The 22269-nt window shown below is 35.6% G+C and overlaps 3 protein-coding genes across 7 annotated transcripts in view; all 3 read right to left on the bottom strand.

The window, feature by feature from the left end:
• LOC18788871 (inorganic phosphate transporter 1-4) overlaps positions 1-2176 on the bottom strand; it is a 3888-nt gene extending 1712 nt beyond the window's left edge. Inside the window, exons 1-2 of one of the 2 annotated variants that reach the window (XM_007222529.2) lie at positions 1712-2176; positions 1-144 (exon numbers count right to left, since the gene is read on the bottom strand). The exon at positions 1-144 is cut by the window's left edge and continues 1712 nt beyond it. In XM_007222529.2, coding sequence (XP_007222591.1) covers positions 1-83 — 83 coding nt within the window. In that variant the 5' untranslated portion in view covers positions 84-144; positions 1712-2176. The other variant, XM_020555914.1, reaches the window with a different exon arrangement.
• Positions 5784-9534, bottom strand: LOC18789129 (probable inorganic phosphate transporter 1-3). 4 transcript variants are annotated; one of them, XM_007222309.2, is made up of 2 exons: positions 9271-9534; positions 5784-7671 (listed from the first exon to the last, which is right to left on the bottom strand). In XM_007222309.2, the coding sequence occupies exon 2, from the start codon at positions 7632-7634 to the stop codon at positions 6024-6026; it is 1611 nt and encodes a 536-aa protein (XP_007222371.1). In that variant the 5' UTR covers positions 7635-7671; positions 9271-9534; the 3' UTR covers positions 5784-6023. The 4 variants fall into 4 exon arrangements, with proteins under 4 accessions (XP_007222371.1, XP_020409815.1, XP_020409816.1 ...); XM_020554226.1 differs by having other exon boundaries at positions 9383-9534; XM_020554227.1 differs by lacking the exon at positions 9271-9534 and adding an exon at positions 7924-9241.
• On the bottom strand, positions 17192-20606 carry LOC18793081 (serine/threonine-protein phosphatase PP1). Its single transcript, XM_007222581.2, has 4 exons — positions 19905-20606; positions 18450-19009; positions 18145-18363; positions 17192-17615 (listed from the first exon to the last, which is right to left on the bottom strand). The coding sequence occupies exons 1-4, from the start codon at positions 20077-20079 to the stop codon at positions 17592-17594; spliced, it is 978 nt and encodes a 325-aa protein (XP_007222643.2). The 5' UTR covers positions 20080-20606; the 3' UTR covers positions 17192-17591.

The following is a 22269-nucleotide window of genomic DNA, read 5'->3' as shown; positions in this document are numbered from 1 at the left end:
GCAATCACAATTGCTGTGAAATGGTACCATTGTGTTTTCGCCACATCAAGTGCATTCAGCACCTCCAGTTGTTCCCTGGCCATCACAAAATCACCCCTTCTCTAAAGTCGGTCTGCCCTGTTGTATTTTCTTCAACTGTTTAACCTGAAATTTTGATTGCAGAAAAAAAAAATCAATCTATGAAACTTGTGATTGCACAACAAAAGAGAAAAGAAAACAGGTATTGAGAAGAAGACAAAATAGGGGTTGATTTGATTCCTCTACAATCAATGAGCTTACGTGAACAGATGAGTTTTAAAAACCACACGACCTTTTATTTTAGGAGAAGCATGAGGGGAAGTGATAGTCTAAACTAGAGGGGGATGGATTTTTCACACATACAAAATTAATGTCATGTAATAGGAGTTCAAACTTAAGACCTCTAATTTGCAAATGAAGAGGAAAATTTTTCACACACACAAAATTAATGTCATGTAATAGTAGTTCAAACTTAACACCTCTAAAGAGGTTTTTCCATTGTGGTAGACCCAATTCGCGATAATGATGACAACAAAAGGAAACATGAGAAAATGACCCAGAGCACAGGAAGTCATGGGTCAATAAAGTGAAATTAATTCTAAAGAAAGTGGAATAAAATACTTTCCTTCTTCTATAACAAGAAAACAAAAGTTGGTCTATGTCAAATTCAGAAACTAAATTAAATGTTCATCAGTCAGAATATATTAAATTGCTAATGGATGCAGCTGAATTAGCAGACAGATGGATTTACATATGAATTTCAAACAGTGAATTTAAAATTCTTGAAAGCAGGGATATGGTCAAACTACACAGCTGCATCTGCATCTACAACTGCAACTACAACTACTCGTTTTCTGTGCTCTAAACAGACAAAATAAAAGGGGTAGACATAGAGTTAAATAATTTCTTATGCAACCCAATTTCCATCAAAGAAAGGAGAATTAATGATTCACTACACAACAAAGAAAGAACTAGAAACAAAAAAACACACAGGGAAATGATCTCCAATACTACAGGAGCTTAGAGAACGCAAAAGTTGAAAGCAACAAACCTTTATAATTTTACTTTGAAGCAGAAAACTTATGAAAGAATTGTGCTTTAGAAGCCCAGATTATATAGTATGATTTTCAGTTACACTTTTTCATTTCACCGCTTGAAAAATCTGTCACGCAAATAAAATATCTCCCTTTTTCCTCTGCTTTCTTTGAGAACAGACGTGAAGTATGAAGAAACAGAAAAGACACATCCAGGAATATTCTTGAACAAGAGCAACAAAAGATGGCGAAGTTGCTTGACATTACGGTAATTACCCAATTACCATCCAACACCAAAGATGAAAAGAAACTGATTTTCACGTGCCCAAATCAAGAAAAAGTGTTTGCCTTTTCTAAATTTTTATATTGGGTTCTTGATAACGTTGCAAAATGCAACACAAGGCTTAGCAAAACAAAGAACAAATGTATGTGCATTAGATAAATCTCTGCAATATGTTACAATTTATAAACTTTCATGGAAAAGAATGAAGCTTGTGAGAGCTGAGAAAGAAAGGAATTGAAAATTCCAGGCATTGATTGATCCCAAATTATGCAGGCAATTGAAGAACAGATATGAACAAAACAAACCCACATGAGTGAAAAATCAAAGCAAAAAGAAAAAAAAAAAAAAAAAGGTAGAGTGGAAAGAATCGGCAAACCTTGTAGCCGTAGCTGAAAACGAAGGTGAGAGAATCTGAATGCAATTATGAGGAAATCACACTGCAAGGAGAAAAACCAATGCCTTGTCTTACTGCAATTACTAGTGGAAAAAGAAAACAGAGAGGTTTAAAGAGAGTGATGAAGCTAAGGAGAGTGGTTTTCTTTGTATTATATTTAGACTCAGAGAGAAAAGGAGGAGCGAGCGAGCGAAAGTATGGGAATGGAGGGAAGGGAAGCGGGGTTGGTTCCGTATTTAACTGCAACAGACCCTCATCATCTCTCAGTAAATGTTCAGAGGAATCTTCGTTTTTACCAGGCATATTCCCCCCCTTATTTCTCACTCACATTACCTCTCTTCTTTGACCCTATCTTTCCTATTAGTCAACATAGTAACTTTATTTTTCCCAAAACCCTTTTTTTTACCCATACAAAAAATTTTCTGACTATTCCCTACGTCCAAATACATAACTCATTTTTATTTTATTTTGTAGAAACTATATTGAAGGAGGGAATTTGAACACAAGATCTTGGGTGCAAGAAAAATTACTTTTAATCACAACATCTACAAGCTCCTTGCAAGACCCATTTTAGTTTTAGAGTCTAACCGTCTAACTTTATTCCATTGTGTTATTCTTTTGATGACTATATGAGGGAATTATAAAGAAAAAGGAAAATTGGAATAATTTCTATGAGAGCTTCTATAATTTAATTATGCTCTGTCATTCAGTATTTGTGAACATCAAATCAAGATTAAAATCCGAGAGGAATATATAAATACAATAGACTTGGGTGCATTTCCTAATTTAACTAGATTTTTGTTTGCATGAACTTAATTTTATGTCTTTATTCATACCAATTGTTATGGTATGTGTCATATTAGTTGATATTAAAAACTGAGATAAGATAGCCCCAGCCACTATGGGTGGGTAGCAGATCAATTATAGGAAAAAGAAAAAAAGAAAAAAATTGAGACGAGTTGCTCCCCTAGCATTACAAAGAAGAAAATATATACATTGTCCAAAATGATTTTTATTTTTTTGATTAATGAGGACAGAGATTTGAATTTGAGATATCTTCTAATTTTCGAAAGAGAAAGAATCGTACCAGTAGACCAAGGCTACGAGAAATTTTTTAAAGTAAAAATGTATTAAAATGCTCTTTTTATCTAATATTGTTGTCAAATGACAATAACACATAATAGAAGTTTAATTGGAGTCTTAAATAAATAATATATGTGATTAGTTGATGGAAAATGTTAAGTTTACCACATTTTTCATACCATATTGTGTACCACCTCTCTAATAGAGGTGAACCCCATTATATTGGTGGACTCCACCTCTATTAGAGAGGTGGTACCACATTTACCACATTTTTGATACGTCTTTGAATTGAAATGCAAAGCTTTTGGTCTAGAAAAAAGCATCTAAATTGAGATATTCGCATGAAAAACATGCATGCATGGTGTTTTGATGCTTAGCACAGATTAATATGTATGTCAAAGTAAAAAAGCTACGATTTCAAAAGAAAAGCTAGCCATATAGATTTAAACAACTCATGAATGCCAAGAAAAGTTGGACCACCAAAGTTTCTGAGTTCTCACGAAAGTGAGGTCATTATATTCATTCAACCAACCTGATCATAAAGAAAAAAAGATATCCCTAGCTACACGTAAGTTAACCTACCAGGAGAGGCCCTGGGCACAAGCAGACAAAGCGAAATGAAAAAAGAGAAAATTCAAAATTAAAAAGAGAAAACTCAATAAAGACCTAATTTTTTTTAAAACTTATAACTTAAATCAATTAACTAGTTGAATCAATTAGGAAACTGAAAAATACGTGGGAGAAAAACTTGATTATGTTAATTGATATTTTTGAATCGAAAAATGAAAAATGAGTGACATTTTTAAGTGATGCATTTTATAAAGTTGCTGTGTAAATTACACATTGATTGTTTCTTTTATGTTACAATTGTGAATTTGAGTTCATATAATATATTTTTAACTCACAGAAAGAAAAAAAAATTCACATAAATATACATATACAGTAGAAGGCCTCATTTAGGATGTTCACCTAGTACCTCCAAAACGTAGGACCGCCGCTATAACTTACCCATGTATTTGTGGTTTCAAAGTTGTTTTTGTTGACGTGATGTCACATGAAAGAGAACTAGTTGGATGGCGTTTCAATATTTCTATGTGGACCAACTTATAGTTATACATAATGAGAACATGGTTCCCAAATGTAAGATTGGCAAGTTTTGAAATTTTGGTGAAGGAAAATATCGCAGGAAGTGTATATATTTTATCCAAAATTTTCGTATGCTGATCGAAACTGAAAGAAGAACTAACAAGTCTAAAGATGATGCAACCAAGTTGTCTCAAAGAGTCTTGGTATCCTTGCAAGTTGCAGCATGTCCTTTTCTTCTTTGTGTATGCTTACAAGTTACAGCTAACATGTTACTCTACAGGGGAAAAAGATGATTTCATTCACGTCAAAGACAATTTTGGACCAAGAGATTTAGACGCAAATCTGAAAAAGATGATTTCATTCATGAAAAACATGTTTACGTATTTTCCAAGTGTCGGGAGCAAGCGATCCCAATCACATGAGCCAAGAGATTTAGAAGCAAATCTGTCACCAAGTGAAGTGAGCATGCGAGAAAATAACTGAACTGAATGCAGCCGCGTTGCCTGCAAAATGTCTTGCATCAATGCTCATAACAATTTGACACAAAAGGATGAACTTTTAGTAAGATTTTAACTTTATATAGATCTTTTCATACATTTGTTATGAACCTTCAAATCCATTATTAATATCTACAAGTGATTTGCTAGATGATTAAGAAGTGTGAGGCACATAATTAATTTCAAATTAGTGATGCACATGCACCTTCTCTCACCCTCCTCCTTATCCCCATGCCTTCTTTTCCAAACTTTTTGACTTGTCTAGTCAACTTGTCATCCTAGTGAAGTGATGACCTTCCCTTTCAAGCCAAGCTAGCTACTAGTACAGCAAAGCTGGTAAGAGTCAATGACTGGAAATCCTACCCACCATTTTCACCAAAACAGTCTAAACCATCTCGTTTTAAACTTTGCCAGTTTACCAGTCCAATAATTAAGCATTTTCTTGGCTGCCAATAGGTTCAAAATATTGTTTTCACATTACCCTCTTCTAATATTAATTATGCATACAATATATTCATGCAACAGACAGATTTTTTTGTGGACAAAAAATCGGCCGAACCGTTCAAATCTTGACCTATTTTTCCTCATTTTTGGTAGTCAAATTCTCTTCCTCTTGAATAGGGTCTCACAAACTTGCACATTTTTCTGGTTTCACAGTTTTTGTTGTTTTGTTTTCTAATTATTGTATGTAGGGTTGGAATTAAGACTTCAAGCTTAACTCTGCCCCCATTGTCACTTTTTGGGGGTCAGAAAACCTGAAGTGTCACTCTAGTTTAACCTTAACCAAGAAGGAGAGACAAAAAATCCAATTTCAGATGGTCCAACACAAATGGCTCTAACATTCCGGCATGTGTTTGACATATCATCATGAATGCTATGAACTACAACTACTAGACCGGTCATTTGATCATATCTCTCAGATTCTGGATACTGGAAGACGGAGACAGACATTACTTACATCAAATTTTGCATTTGCAGAACTGGTTTGTATTTGCACTATTTTTATATTCGAACTTGTAAAATCCTTTCACATCGAGAAGAAAAGCCATTAGAGCAAGAGCTAGTTGGTCGTCGCACTGAACTTTGCTTTAGTATCATAAAAAATACCCGTGTGAAGGGCACCTATATATTTTCCTGAGTTTTTTGCATTTTGCGTCTTGCCGTTGGTTGAAGGGTATATATGCTTTTGTCTAGGAAGAGATGCAAGTAGCAACAAACAACTACACCACTTTTCCCTGAACAAAAGTTTTAGACTAAAATCCTTCATATTCGAGCATCTCTGGTTGAATTCAGAAAACAGAAGGAAATGGGTTCAAATTTGGGCTTGCAAACTAGGTTGCATATGCTTTCCCCCAACTCCAAGATATCCATTAGGCTTGTTCAAACAATTGCAAGCAAAAAGAGGTGGAAATATATTTCAAAACAGAACAAAATAAAAATCGTACAAATAAACAACATACACAATCGAAACAAATCGAAAACACGATACAATAGCTTCTGCAATTAGGCTTCCACAAGCATATATATATATATATATATATATATATCTAAAAATTATTTTTATTGCATCACAAATAAAGTAAATAAAAACCATTGTAAATTCACAAAGCTTTGATTAAACGACCCCATCAAACTGGAACAGTTCTAGTAGAATTGGCCTGCTGCTCTGCCCCCTCTTCTTCTTCATTCTCACCAGTCAGCTCTTCAAGTGATTTTCCCTTGGATTCTGGCACCAACAGAGTAAACACCATGCCGAAAAAGTTGATCACACCAAGCATAATTAGAGAATTCTTCACACCAATACCAGGTGGGTACCCTGCATCAGTCTTTGTAGGGTCCTTGCTCTGTGCTGCATACAAAAACCCAAATGCTCCAACAATAGCCCCAGCCTTCCCAGCTGCAGCTGATATACCGTGACACGTAGACCGCAACCTTGCTGGGAAAATCTCAGCTGGCACAACAAATGTGGTGGCATTGGGTCCAAAATTGGCGAAGAAGAAGGTGAATGAGTAGATGACAACAAATGCAATTCTGTTGGGCCTCAAGGTCCAGTGGTGGTAAGGAATTGCTAATGCAAACATGAACACTGTCATGAAGAAGAAACCCATCAACTGGATTGTAAACCTGCCCAAGTAATCAATGAAGAAGACAGTGAACCAGTATCCAGGGACAGTGCTGCACATTGCTATGAGTGTTTGTGCTCTTGCAATTCTATAAACCTCATGAATTGCATTCATGCTCTCTGCTTTCGGGATCCACCCAATGGCGCTGAAGATGTCCTTTTGGAAAAGGTTTTGGCTGTAGAAGGCAATGTCTAGCAAGAACCAAGTGGAAGTGGTGCCAAGCAAGTGAAGACCATGGCGACGAGCAAATTGCTTGGTGAACAAACCAAAGGTATTGGATTTCTCTCGAGTAATTTTCTCTAGTTTTTCCTCTTCAGCTTCAAGGTCAACTTGCAACACCTTAGACATGTCTGATGCAGCTTGCTTGGCGTTTTTGGCCACAAGGGCTGTGTACCGAGCTGTCTCGGGCATTTTCATACGCCAGTAGTAAGTTAGAGCAGCAGGGAGAGCTCCAACCATCAAAATGATACGCCAAACAAAGTCAGCTTGAGGCGCAAGAGAACCAGCTCTGTCCACAGAGTATGCAGGAGCCTTGAAACTGTGATCGAACGCGGTTGACACAATCAAAGCCACAATCCCACCACCCAAAATACCGAATCCTTGCATTGCAAACACCGCGGCTATAAACGCCCCGCGAGTCTTTTTGTTGGCATACTCAGACATGATTGTAGCTGAAAGCGGATAATCACCACCAATGCCAAATCCAAGCCAGAACCGGAAGAAGCAAAGAGTGGTGATCACACCCTTTGGGTGATCAGAAAATGAAAGTCCTGATGCAACGGAGCATAGGACCATGAGAACAAGGGTGATCCCATAGACCTTTTTACGACCCAATTTGTCACCAAGCCAACCAAAAAAGAGCTGGCCTGCTAAGGTGCCACATAGAGCCACACCATTAACAGCAGCAGCCACATTGGGAGGCAATGTGCCCGGCTTTGGCTGGTTTAGGTCCGTGTAGTATATGCGGCCGAGTAACTTGGTGACCAAGGAAATGCAGAACAGATCATAAGCATCAGTAAAAAACCCCATTCCTGCAATCACAATTGCAGTGAAATGGTACAACTGAGTCTTGGCCACATCGAGTGCATTAAGCACTCCCAATTGCTCTTTAGCCATCGCTTGCTAGTAATTGCCCGCTGAAAATTAAATTGTTCTGCATATGAAAAATCAATAATCACTGCATCAGAAGCAAGAAAATACAAGAAACATATTGTTTCCGCAACTTAATTGACCATATGATAAATAATAAATAAATAAATAAATAAAATTCCCATCATTTTTTGGTGACCCCAGATCAATCAAAATCATAAATCATAACTTTCTAGAAGCATACCCACTTAGAGGAAAAATTAGCTCATGACTATGTGTTACCGTGAAAGAAGGAAAGAAAGACATGGGAACCAACCAAGTTTTCTTCTAGCTTGTAATCACTTTGACATAAGGAGGAGCAGGATGTTGAATTTTCAAAGGAAATGCTTGTTTTTATTCATTGCAGTCTGCAGGTCTGCATCGATGGAATTGATGGACCAACTACTTGGCTCAGCTCACGCAGGCCATTTTTCGTTTGTAACTTTGTATTGTAGTACTTGCACCGCTGGTTTTGTTTATAGCGTTTTGGCAAATTGACTGTGGTTGACTATTGACTTCAAAGGAGGAGTAATTTTTTTTTAATTTTAAACAGATATATTTTTGTTTTTCAAATTCGATTCAAAACGTCATCCAGAAGTGACATATTCTAACTTCTCAATTATTGTACTAAAGATAAAAATTTCTCATTCCATAATGTACGTAGACTTTTTCATATCAAGACAAAATAAATATATTTAAAAAAAGGGAGGAAGAATCGACAAAGTATTTTTTATTTACAGAAATTAAATGGTAGGTTTTATGGGATTTGAATGAATGAAGACAGATAGGGGAACATCAAGGGCCTGCCATATGGGGCTAACTTGCAAGTTGCAAGCATACTCCATGAATGGCTTTAATTGAACAAGAGAAAAAACACAGACAGAGAAACAAACGCCACATATTTTTTTGGTCCAGAAACTGGAATTCATATCATTTGTGTGAAAAAAAAAAAAAAAAAAACAAATCAGAACTGAGGAAGTTTCAAAATTTCCAAGGAGTCGGTCCTAAGTGAAGAAATATTTTGAAGTATGGTGCATGTGGGACGAGGCAGGAGAAACGCTTGTGTGGAACGAAGATAACACTGCTTTGCTATATATGTCCAATCACAGTATGCCAAGTGAAAAAATTATCACCTGTGGCACACCGTTGTTGACCGGAGATAGCAGTTTCACACAAGTTTTTCTGGACAAGGCAGACCTCAAGTGTGCTCAGAACAAGCAAACTCTGGTTCATGAGCATTTGTTCTAATTATGGTATTATTTTCTTGGTTGAGCCAATGAAAAGAAACAATTGAAGCATGTTTTTCCTAAAAATTCAGCAACACAGAGGCTAAAAACAGCCCTTAAAAGTAGAGCCTTAGTGTGATATGGGCACCCTCCTCTGGTTGGATACATAAACCCTCAACTTCCAATGGAAGATCAAGGGGCTGCCCTACCATGACGATCACCTTTTACCTTGAAAAAGTAAAAGTCTATCTACTTTAAGTGGTCCTAATTTCCAAATTAAGAAACCAGTTCCGAAAAACATGGAACTTAACTGTTAGGCTTTCATTTCATTTCATGCATCAAAGTCTGAAAACTTTGCAGGTACAAATCAAAAGAAAACAGAGATTGCAGGAACTAACCTGCTTCTTGAACTTAGCATTTGGAGGAGGGAGAAGAAGATGTTGTCGTGCTGTTGGGTTATGGCGTGGATATTAATGAGCAAAGTAGCTGACTATTTAAAGGGTCACTGACCTTAGAATCAATTCTAGCATCTTTAGGCATATACTTGGCTTCAATTGCTGGCGCAGCTTCTCCGGTCAACTCTTTAACAAAGTCTCTCTCTATCTCTTGCTTCTTCATTTATTTATGATTAAGTTCATTATCTTAGAAATAACCACACGGTTTCTTCTTTGGCATTTCCCTGGTTATTTATATTGTAATTACAAGTTTCCAAAGATTGTCAACATCACTTTTATTAGAGGGGTAATTGCAGATCTTTTAGCAAATATAGGACGTAACTTTTTACAGCCCCTTGTGCCTGGTTTTCTAATTTTCTTTTTAGCATAGTAAATATCTATTTTGATGTACGGAATGTTGGGAACTCTAGGGGATTGTCTTTGTAAGTTCCTTTATTTTATACAAGAAAAAAAAAAGAGTAATTGAACACGAAACTTCGAATGCAAAACTGAATACTGTTAACCACTTGATAAAATCATTAGCTATGGAAAAAAAGAAGAAGATCAAACATGGTTGTGATGAAGGCAAAAGATACAAATCAATCATTGGAGTATAAGTCACAAAAGAATAAGGCCAGAACCCGATGCAATGGTAGCAAAAATGAAGCCTAGTGTCAAGCCATTCCATTATATTTTGAATTGGGTTGCTTGCTCTTACCAAGTTGCATATAATAATGGAAGAGTAGGAGGGAAACTTGGTATTCCAAATCAGAATATTAATTCCATCGTCGTCATCTTATAATGCTCTTTTTAAAAATAATTTCTTGCCGGATTTCATGCAAGTCATGTTCTAATTCATGTAAAAGGAAATGCGTAACTCGAAAAGGACTTTTTAACTCCTGCCAGTGATGCAAGCAAACTACATATATAAAAGATGGCTAACTGTTTTTTTTGTTTGTCAAAGTTAGGAAGAAGGAGGGGAGATTTTCACACACATTGTCAAGGTGTTTTGGGTATTCGAATTTAAGACTATTGGTTTACAAATGAAGGCCATTTTTCATTAAATTAAATCCCATTAGCAAGGATCATTAACTGATTAAGTGTTTGGAAGATAGGAAACCACGTAATTAAATTGCTTTTTGGTTTAAGGATTGAACTTGAAAAGTCTAGGCACCTTTTTACAAGTGGTTCTACTTCCATTCATTTTTTCTATTGGGGACCATATTTGGAGGTGTGTCATGTCACGTGTGTTTGCCTTTAGGAGTGCAACATGAAGTGACTTCCATTTTTGAATAAACTGTGACAATAGAAATAATGAATGGAACCAGACCAAAGTTAGTGAGCCAAGCCAATTCAGTTTTTAAAAAAACCGAGTCGAAAATACTCAGAAAGGGCCCAAGGCAAAAGCCCTAGATCACCTCTATTTGTCGGACATGATGGGTTTTTGTTACTTGTACAGACAGTTTCTCAACCAGCTGGTAACAAATATTAATCTTATCTTTGGTTTTTCTTCTCCGCCTGTATATAAGAGAACAAAAACATGGAACAAATGGTAAAACCAAACACAACCTTAAAAATGTTTGCATACATGTTAAATTATAATTTGGGTTGTTTAAGTTGGTCTTGTTTACTGTCACAAGTATTGAAGTGGCAAATGAGAAATTCCTATCTGATGTTTGCCAACAATTTCCAAGCAACTTCCAACGAGACCGTATACAAAGACTGACATCCCACAAGAGGGAAACCTCAAACATTTTTCCTAGAAAATGATTGATGGTATATATTGAGACCTCTCATCAAATCATACGTATTTTAAAATAAATTAAAAAAAGAAAAGAAAAAAGTATATGGATATTTTCAAGGTGAACGTATAAAACGGTTTGATGGAACTAAGTTTAGGGAGTTGGTAGCAATCGCATCAAAGGAAGCTAGCCTAGCAGAAGTCACCAAGTCTTTTGCCTATAGTTTTTCTTGCAAGTGCATAACTACACTCAAATGAGTGGCACTGCATCTTTTTGTGACACGGTGATATCTTAAACTATCTTAATAGATGGGAAGGAGATTCGAACTCGGGTGTAAAGTAGTGAACACACTGTCTTAGTTAATTGCTCACATCTACAAGTGAAGTATATCACCTATCTTAATAGATGGGAAGGAGATTCGAACTCGGGTGTAAAGTAGTGAACACACTGTCTTAGTTAATTGCTCACATCTACAAGTGAAGTGACAATGCATCTTAATTATATATAATTGATACAACATGTTCATATAAAATAGGATTAGCCGTTAGTATTAAATATAAATTTATATGTCCACCGTTGACCGACTGATGAACTTCTGGATGATAACGATTTATCCATGACCTAATGGATGACGCAGAATCTTATAGGCTTTATATATAAGCTTAATCTTTTATTTGGACAGCGGTGCATACAGCAGGGCTCAATCGTATTAGCCTAAATCCAATGTGCAGTGCATTGTTGCGGGTCTAATAAGTTAGCCACTCGACTGACCCCTTCACAACATGAATGGCCATCCACTCTCTCCTCTAACACCACCCACCAACCTACGTTTTTTCACAATAGGGTACATGCCCCTGGTTTTTATTCTCTTCTCTATATTATCTCTCTCATCACGTGAATGTGACTTCAAATAAGTGTCACCTCACGTGAAGAGTGACATACAAAAAAAAAAAAGGGTGAAAACCAATGCGAGGAAGTTATCCTCCACATACAGGCTTAAAGTACTAGCACATAATTTATGGTCTTCAAAGTCTCGAAGATAATTAAAATTTAATAATGTCTATTTTCATTTTAAAAAACCTATATATGCAAGGCAACCCATCTACATATATACAGATCTAGCAAAACTAGTTGTATATTAAATCTTTTATAGTATGAAAATGATTGCACTGTCTGCATACAGGTGATCTTCAAAACAAGGTCAATGAAAATCACTGCAAAATAGCCACAATTATTTTTGTTTTTGTTTTTGGTGCTGATATAATACTCGGAGGCTGAATTTTATAGGGTACATGTAAAATGCGTGCCTATATGATGAACACTATTCCTAGCACGTAATAACCTAATAACTTGTGTACAATTGTATTAAGGAATTCGCACGAATCATAGAAGACTAGTTCCAGCTAACCAAGAAAGTGAAAGTGCCTATGACTTGTAGGTTGCCCTTTGATTATCACTGCCCATGCATGATCAGCATTGAATCTATATATGATCAGAGGGTGGAAGTCTGATGTTACAATGGAATTGCATTGCATTGGCCGCATAATTTTCTGTGGTATTGGTAATGCTTTTTAAAGGATAGTGTGTGTATCAATATTGTTCTTATGCGGAAAATTCTACATATTGTATTTCCAAACTATTAATTATGTAGCACATATTACATTATTAATTATTCAAGTCTTCACATGTACTGTCCAGCTAACGGAGTCTAGTCCAATAAAAAAATGTCTTGATTTATATATAGAGCAGTCTTATATTCGAACCCCTATAACACCTTAGTAATATGTGTGTGAGTGAATCCTCTCTACCCTTTGTAGTTTAGACTATATATCCTGTGTTTAAAAAAAAAATCTTAATTCAACCATCATTCTTGAAAAAAAAAATTCAATCAAATCAGACACCATTTAAACATAAATCATTATTATGAAATTTCAATTGATTTATCTATTTTCTTATAATATATTTCATCGATTATCGATTTGACTAATTTTTTTGGAAGAACGGATTTTTGAATAGAGATTTTTTTGTGGTGTTGGGTAATAAGAATTAACATAGATGATTTCAAATTAATTGTTCAATATGTTTCAACAATGCCCGACGCACACTGGAGGAAGCTTAACTTAAGCTAAAATAAAGTCACAATGCCAAAGTCATAACAAAAGATTTGTATCTTTAAGAGAGAGAGAGAGAGAGAGAGTTGATGACAATATGCAAATCCTTGGAGGTGTTGCCATTGCCAACGTCACATACGCTTGCGGTGTTGTTATCTCCTTTTTCAAGCAATACGTTACGTTTTTATTTCTTTCTTTGTTTGTTTGTATTTTTTTCCTGTGGGCTGAACTCAGCAATGGATGGAATACGGCGGAATGAAAAGATGTTAGGAAACATTTCTGAATCTTTGCTTGCCCGATGACAGAGGAATTAAAAGTCAAAAACCGAATTTTAGTTTTATTTTTATGTTTGGCTGGTTCAGGAGGATACATGTTAAAGTCAAAGTACATAATATTTTGTTCTTCAATCTCTGAGTGAATTTAAAATTGGTGCCAACAATGTCAACCATTATTTATTTTGTACAAAAAATAAAATATCAACTATATAATATATAGGTATCTGCAAAATGTTGAAATTAAACTGCAAAATTGGGGCATAATATGAAATTGATTATAAGGTCTTTAAGCACACCAAGTTGGTAAACTGCAAGCACTACATATCTCTTCTTTTTTTATTTAAAATTTTTTGAATTGCATTTATAATTTAGCTAAAAAAATTATAACCAGACGGTTATTATAAAAAGGTCAACTAGCCGCAAGCACTACATATCTGGATGCTTATCAAATGGACCACCTACTAAAAATTCCTGAAAATAAATTAATTAAAAGGGTCAACCAAACTGACGAGAGAAGAAGATTTTACTTTCCCATAAGCAAATATCAAATTAAAACCATCTCTTTCAAATATTGTCTCAGGTTCGATTTTCTCGATTCGACATGAAAAAGAAAATAAAAAAAAGTTGTGCCAAACATCAATTCCCCACCTCTTTGCTGTGGATAGGCCCACCAAACATGAATTAACGCGTACGACAAATGAGCCAAGGAGGTTTTTTCCCCCAATATATTAAGAGAGAGAAATCACAACATTTAGGGTAGGGGATAAATGCTTTTTTTCCCTTTCAAATTGTTAGGTTTTTTTAATTTATTATGATTTTATTTTATAATTTTTAATATAAAAACGTACTAAAAAAATATTTATTTAACAACAAAGAGAGCTAGTAAATTGTTACCAGTTCCGTTTAGAAAAACGAATAATGCACATGAGTTAAGGATGGTGAGTAAAATGGGACTCAAAATATAATAGATTGATGAGGAGGAAACAGTCGAAATCTCATATTGGATATGTGTGAAGCAAGCTAATTACTATTGAAGTGTTAGGGGGAAAACGCTGAGGTTATGGATGAGTCTGTTAATCTGGACTTCATAATGAAATTATTATATAGGTTAAAATTTGGTAAGGGTCAAGAAAACTACTTGAAATGACAAGGATGGAGTCGATAGGTGTCGAGATCATGCATTCTCTCTCTACTACATAACAACTTGAACATAGTCCAAAACATTAAAGTTCAATAATAAGAGCCTGGCATGCTTACCTATCATTTGACGTTATAAGGTTCTTAGATACCGCGTTAAATCTGCATTGTCACTATCATCTTTATTTTATAAAAAAAACTTTTGTTAAATGAAGATGATAATGACAATGTTTGTGCAAATAATCTCGCAGGAGAATATTCGTTTTTAGATTATTCAATCTTCGATTTTTCTTCTCTCTTCCTCGATTCCTGTAAAAAAATATTGGAGTAAATAGACCACACTCAAGTGTTGGCCAACGTCCCTCCGATGTAAATTTAGATATGATGAATGAGCCGTGTGTGAACCGAGCGGCCGAGCAGTGTGTGAATCGGGCGGCCAATCCATGTGTGGTGGCCGGAGCCGTGTGAAGAAAATGTGGAGAGTGGAGAGAGAGCTTCGGGTATTTTTCTCGGGTATTAGGAGTAAGTTTAGATGTAGATTGAATGATAAATGAGGTCGTGTATTTATAGGAGCCTCGGGGCTAGGGTTTTGTAGAGAATATGCTGAGTTTATTCTCTACCCAAGTTCGTAGGGATCGAGTCAGACTTGATTATATATCTTTATTGATCTCTTTATTATGATAAGATCTGAATTAACAATATTATCTTCTCTTTATTAGGATAATATCTGAATTAATGATATTATCTTATTAAATAAAGATAATATCATATTAATTAAGATATTTATCCCTATTAATTAATTGGCCAGATAAACTGGCGTGCCGTGATTGGAGACGAAAATATTTGCTCCCAAAGACAATGTGGATTGAACGCAGTATCTAAGAGCTTTACAATATCAAATAATTAGGTGGGTTAAGAATAAGAGTACTTACTCTTGCATATGAGGTCCTATATTCTATTTCTCCCTCCTCCAATTTCACTTGTACCAACAGAAAAAAGAAATCTGTTTTGTTTACTCTTTTTTTTTCCTTAATTCCAACGTTTTACACCATGTCTCAGGAATCAAATTTCCTCATATCCAATTCCTTTCCTATAATTTTATCTTACTAAAAATTGGGATAATAGGTTGTTAATCTTTTGTACAAAAAGCATATTAATTAGTCAAGCAGTGTCACAATGCACCACAATCCAAAAAGACATCCAGTATGCGATATAGCTATAGATAAGATTCGAGCACAGCACAAAAAAGTTCCCACAACAATCCCAAACCCAACAAAGAAATCTAGAGAGCTTGAATTGTTGACTTAAAATCCAAATCGTTTAGGTCCAATTTCAATTCCAATTCCACAATGTAGTGCTAGGTTAACGTGAGAATCGTTCACTTAATCAAATCGCCTGACAATAACTTGAGTAAGTTTGATGTCGTTGATAAGGGAGGAATCATAAATTTTTATAAGGGTGAGCTATCATTTCTTATATAGATAAGATTTAAATAAAATTTCATTCATAAGAGAAAAAGTTTGAAATCTCTGAAATATATATGGCTAACTGGAGATCTGCTTGGATAAGATAGACTAATTTTTGCTTGAGCGGGCTAGATTAATTTTTGTGATTTGAGGTGTAATGTCTTAAAGTTAGTACTAAATTTTATTTTTCCCAAACATTGCACTACGCTATAGCCCACCTATTCATGGTGTAGTTCCACCCTTGGTTGCTGAAAAGAAAGCATCTAGAGGAGCACTCACCTAATTTGGGACAGAACATGAAAGCCAAAAGCAATGCATGAGGAAGAGGGCAAAGCCAATATGGGGTTTGGCCAAGTCAACTTGATCTACTACATTAAGTCAAAAAGGCATCACATACCATTAAAGAATCCCCATCGGAATAATTCATTTTTTTCTTCCAGAATGAAAGGCCGAATACAATTTGAAATGAAAGTGGTCCATCAAGGAATCAATGGAGTCTTTATCACAAGACTTTGATCATAACTTTCTGAGGTACGCGGTTCAAAGTATAAGTCGTGTAGATTAGGATGGATGGATGGATGGATGGATCAAAAGGAAAATTTGGACAAAAAACCTTATGAGAAAATAGTGTTATCAACGTAACAGAACGTGATTAGTTTAAAATAGCAAAATAATATTATTTATGTGATATACAAGGTCTTCTCAGTCTTCCTGCTTAGGCTAGTCAGTTCATTGTTCTTTGTTACCTTCCTTAAGATGTGACCGAGTAAAAGCCAAGGGAAGCCCAAGTAGCCCCATTATTCCTCTTGCTCAAGGGTGTATGGGCATTGGGCCGGCCCCACTAAGTCGGCCAACTCAATCAGCTCTATCATTTTATTGTTTTTATCAACAACTTTATGATATTCGACGTATTTCGCATCTGATTTGGTAGGGTTATTTTTTTTAATATATGATTAGCCTCTTTGCACGCACTTTCGCGCTTGACAATTAATACCGATACTATTTCCAACTTAACAATCTATAAAATCTGATAGATGTGAAATTTGATCACAAAAGATTTCGGTATTATTAAGAGTGGAACTATTTATTATAAATTGTAATTTATTTAGTTAAGTTTTCAATGTAGGACTTTTATATCTTCAAAATACACAACAAACAATTCAATCCCAAATTTCCTTTCAACTTTATTTTCGTTCTATGCTTAACAGACAGATTGAACAAAGAGGAGAATACTGACAGTGAGTCTTACAACTGTAAACTGTTATTATTTAATATTGAAATGCAAGACCCAAATAACCAAAAAAAGAAAGAAATGATTCAACCGAACTCTTTTTCCAACTTTCCCCACTCTTACATGGAATGTTTTACAGTCTCACTTCATATGATGGCAGATTCTCCACGGAAGATCTTCTGCACTCTTCCTAGCTGAAGGAATTTGCTAAATTGTGTTTGTCCCTTGTGTTGAAAGCAATCAGGACTTCTAAAATTGCAACCTTATTACCTCTGTCCAACCTAGGACCAGATATTTTCTTCAGGATCTCATATCACAATACCTTACGCCACTGCACCAAGAAACGACTGGAAGAAAAAGAAAAAAACACATTTTAACAAGGCATGCAAGTGTCAATTATAAAGTGAAGGTTCATGAAAGCATAAATATAAATTCCAGTACACACTCGAACCACTGAGAACAGCAAGATCCTATGCCCTGTAACATAGACCATAAATTGAAATGTTTCTACAACAACATGACTCAACAGAACAAACCTACAATTGCAACTCAAGATGTGATATCACATCGGTACCCATGCCTTAGAAACCGTTTTTCTTTACAACCCATTAAAATTATTTTGCTTAATTGCCCCGGGGTCTCTTTGGCAAGCCGAAGCAACAGGTCCAAGGTACCATAACACAGTTTACTGAATGATGCATTCATCTATGGATGTACAGTGCTTTTCTGTGCTCAAATCAGCATGGATGATAGTTGGAAAATATTTCTATATAATTAGCTATTCCTCTTGTATCAGTGGCAAACAAGTAAACATATGTTGCCCTCATTATACGCTCAACCAAAGATTCATAAATTGGGTGAGACAGATGAACATACCTTGACTTTCATTGGAGTACCCGGCTTAGCTGAAGCTCTACTCCCAAAGCCAAACTTTGACTTCTTTTCAGCAGGTTTCAATATCTGGAAAGAGCACATAAGAGACTCATCCACGCTCATCATTGCCCCAGCATTGTCAAACTCACCACAGTAATTAGGTGCTGAAAATATTGTCACAAGTTGTCTGTTGGCAAAGAACTCATATCCATCTTCGACAACCTGAAAATTAAATGATATCCAGTCAGTGGAAGACACTCTAGGTTGTGTGATTTTGGCAAATTCTCAAATTAAAAGATATATAAGACCTGGTGAGCTCGGCAAATTAAATCTAGATCATGCTTCCGAAGAAACTCGGTCACCCTATCAGCACCAAAGGTAAAGGAAACTCCCCGCTCATTTGGTCCCCAACCTTGAATGTCTTTGCTAGGATCAGACCACAGGAGATCACATAGCAAACCACTGTCTGGGACATCAGTAGGTCGCTGTAAACTCTTAATCTGATTTAAATTGTTTAACTCAGGAGATAGTCCGCCATGCATGCAGAGAATTTTCTCATCAATGAGAGCTGCCACAGGAAGGCAGTTGAAACATTCTGTAAATACTTTCCAGAGTCTGACATTAAATCTTCGTTTACACTCATCAAAAAACCCATATATTCGGTTTATTGAAGCACATTCATGGTTGCCCCTCAGAAGGAAAAAATTCTCTGGATACTTTATTTTATATGCAAGGAGAAGGCATATGGTTTCAAGGCTTTGCTTCCCACGATCAACATAATCCCCCAAGAACAAGTAGTTGGAGTGAGAAGGTAATCCGCCAAACTCAAAAAGCCTCAGAAGATCTGAATACTGACCATGGACATCACCTGGGTGACATTAAGAAACTCACGTGAAGACAGATAATAAGAATTGCTGTTTTAATAATATAGAAAGATGTAATTACAGATAGATAAACAGATTACGACTGAAATTATCAAGGACTCATCCCATGCACGATTTCAGCTGCACAAGATATAACAACCCTACACTGGAGGATTTCAAAAATTACACTACAGTTTGGGGGAGGGGGGTTTGTTTTGTGGAGTTTCTAGTGGTGTTGACATAACATACATATAGACCTCTGCTCTCCAGGGAGAAGAATATCCCTACACTTCAAAAACTGAAGTGGTGCCAACTAGGGAACACAAAAAGAATTATAGGGTTGTGGTTAGTAGTGGTAATTGGCCAGCAAATATTCCCAAGCACTCAAGGCCTCAACCTTTCCATAGCTCAACGTTGTATAGTGCTTAAACAAATTGAAAGTCAAATAGTAATAAAGTAGACAGAAGAGAAGGTTTTACAGGAAAGAAAAATACACAGAAGACGAACAATAGAGCATTATCAAAAGATACCACTAGGCATTTACGAGTGTCCATACATCTCGAATCCAATATGAATCCTAAGTTTTCAGAGTTTTCAAAGATCTTCGCAGCCATGTGATTCTTCCCTTTAGTCGAGAATTGAGCATAAAGATGACACATTTTAGCAAGATTGTTGATCACTTTATGATGGAATGGAACACAACTTATTAATCTTCAGATTTGATCATAACCCATTTCAAGCCAATAAAAATTATCCATACCCAGCACAAGCAGAATACTATTTATTTATACCCAGAACAGAGTTTTCATATTCAAACTCAAAATTTATCAACCCATCAAACAAAAAGCAAATTAGAAATAATATAAGACAAAGGAGAATATGGGATTCATGTAAAAATACCACAAATCTTGATAGGAGCATCAAGCTCCAAAAGATTAGGCTGCCTCAAGAAAATATCCTTGGATACAAAACAAAGTTGCCTTATCTCAGCCTCCTGGAGCTGCACTTGTTTACCTGGTCTCCCTCTAACTTCAAGAAGCCTATTAATTATACTATCAAGAACACCAGGTTCCATCTCGCCCCTAACAAAAATGAAATCTTTCAACAAGCAGAGAACAAAGCAAACCCGAAAAGCAAAGCCCAAGTATAAGAATAAAGAGCAGTGCTCTGGCCTTCTAGAGCCCCAAAGACTTTCATTCTTTAGAGGAAAAAACAGAAAAGTTAGAGGGACTGTGAGCTTTAAATCAAAATGGATAGGGAGGGGATTTGGGTTCCTTCTTGAGCTTTAGAAAAACGAATGGTGCACACTGAAATAAAAAGCAAAGAATATATTCCTTGAAATCTTTGTTTCTTTGGAGAAGAAAGTGGAGAGTAGGGAATGAATGAGAGGGGAAAAGTGGGTTTGTGAGTGCGGAATATGGACCCCTAACAAACCAGAAAGATGATGCAGAAGGCCACCAATTTCGAGAAAACAACTACGAAACTGGGTCAGTGAGCACTTATGCGGCAGCACACCAATTTCACACGCACACACACGGCGGTAAGTTCATCATACCTCTTTTCTCTCTCCCACTTATTTTTTAAAGGTTTAATTGCTACAGTATATCTTGAAACATTGTGAGCATTTTTGTTCACTATTTTAACTCAAGGTATATTCTTATCATCATTTTAAAAACTTGACACATGTACATGTGTAAACCACAATTAATAATATACTTATAAGTCTTTTAAAAAATTATTTAAAACCATAAAATAAAATAAAATAACATTAAAAAACTCTCTCATTCTCTCTCCCTCTTCCTGACCCAATCCAATCCAACCCAACCCAACCCAACCTAGTATACCCCTTCATCAAACCCAGCCACCATTTCTCGGTGTTTTCGCCGTCGTTGTGGCTCTTATGCAACAAGTAATATGTGATATCTTTGTGCCCAGATTTCCTAACCTTAGCACTGCAGTCAAACGTGGTGACTTCATGTTTGTCTCTATTCGTTGCTTTTTCGGCTTCGGATATGAAATCTCATTTAGATTTGAGCCGGGCTTGGAATTCGTAAGCTCTCCTCTTATCACTGCAGGGGATCTTGAAACATACCTCCCTTTCTCATTTCTCACAAGAAGTTAGGATTTTTTCCAAAACTTACTTTCATTGAAACGTTTTTTTAAAAATTAAAAAAAAAAAAAAAAAAAGGTTTTGGATGCTTTCGTTGAAATCTTATTTTCAAGAGTCTCAAATGTAACTAATTAATTTCAATTCAAGGACACTATTATGTGTATGTGTGTTGGGTGGGTGGTAGTTGTAGAGAATTGGGTGTCTGGGGTTGTGTGTGGGTCAGGAATGGGAAGGGGGAAGGGGAGAGAGGAGAAAGTGTTTTTTTAATAATAAATATTTTTTTTTATAATATTGTATGATTTTAAGTACTTAAAAGATTTAAAAATAATTTATTATACACATGGGCATGTGTAAAGATTTTAAGGGGTCTCAGGCTTGGTTTGGATTAGCTTGAACTGGCTTGGACTAAATTTAGTACCATGTTTGTTTCATTTAATTCTAGTCTTAGATGTGATTGCTAATACCGGGCCCACCAAAAACACCTCATTAGGAGGGGACTACGAAGCCCATGTAGAAAGGGAGGATTAGCTAGTCCTATGTTTACCAATGTATAAGATGCATATATTATATTGTAATACTAATAACATATATTACTATTATTATTATTATTATTATTATTATTACATACACATATTCTATAATGTACATATATACACGTATATACATATATACATTATTATTACACTAGCCTCTCTGCACGCGCTTCCGCGCATGCGAGAGGTTTTTTTTAAAAAAAATTTAAATTTATTTTAGAATTAAAAAAGATAATGAATATTTGTGTTCCATAAAAATAGGACTCATTATCTGAATTTTCTTTTAATTTTAATTTTTTTAATACGAAAAATTGTGAATTTATCATATTATCCTCATTTAATTAATAATTTCAATTCTTAATGTTTGCATTAACCAAGGGCATTTTCTGGTATTTTGAATGTTTCACCATTCTCTGCCTTTTGCTTTATATATATAGATACACATATACATGTGTACAGTCCCCTTCTATTGAGGGATCCCTCAAATAATTTTATTTGAGGGACGCCTTTTAGAGTACCCTACAATTCTTTTCCCAATAATCCAAACCATCTATTTTTTAGGTATTCATTCATAGATCATCCTTACAAAAAATTAGACAAATCGGAAACCGTTTCGACATCC

The sequence above is a fragment of the Prunus persica genome, chromosome G1 (assembly GCF_000346465.2).
Source record: "Prunus persica cultivar Lovell chromosome G1, Prunus_persica_NCBIv2, whole genome shotgun sequence".
Lineage (NCBI taxonomy): Eukaryota > Viridiplantae > Streptophyta > Magnoliopsida > Rosales > Rosaceae > Prunus > Prunus persica.
The sequence above is the reverse complement of the archived record's forward strand: the minus strand, read 5'-3'. Positions and strand labels throughout refer to the sequence as shown.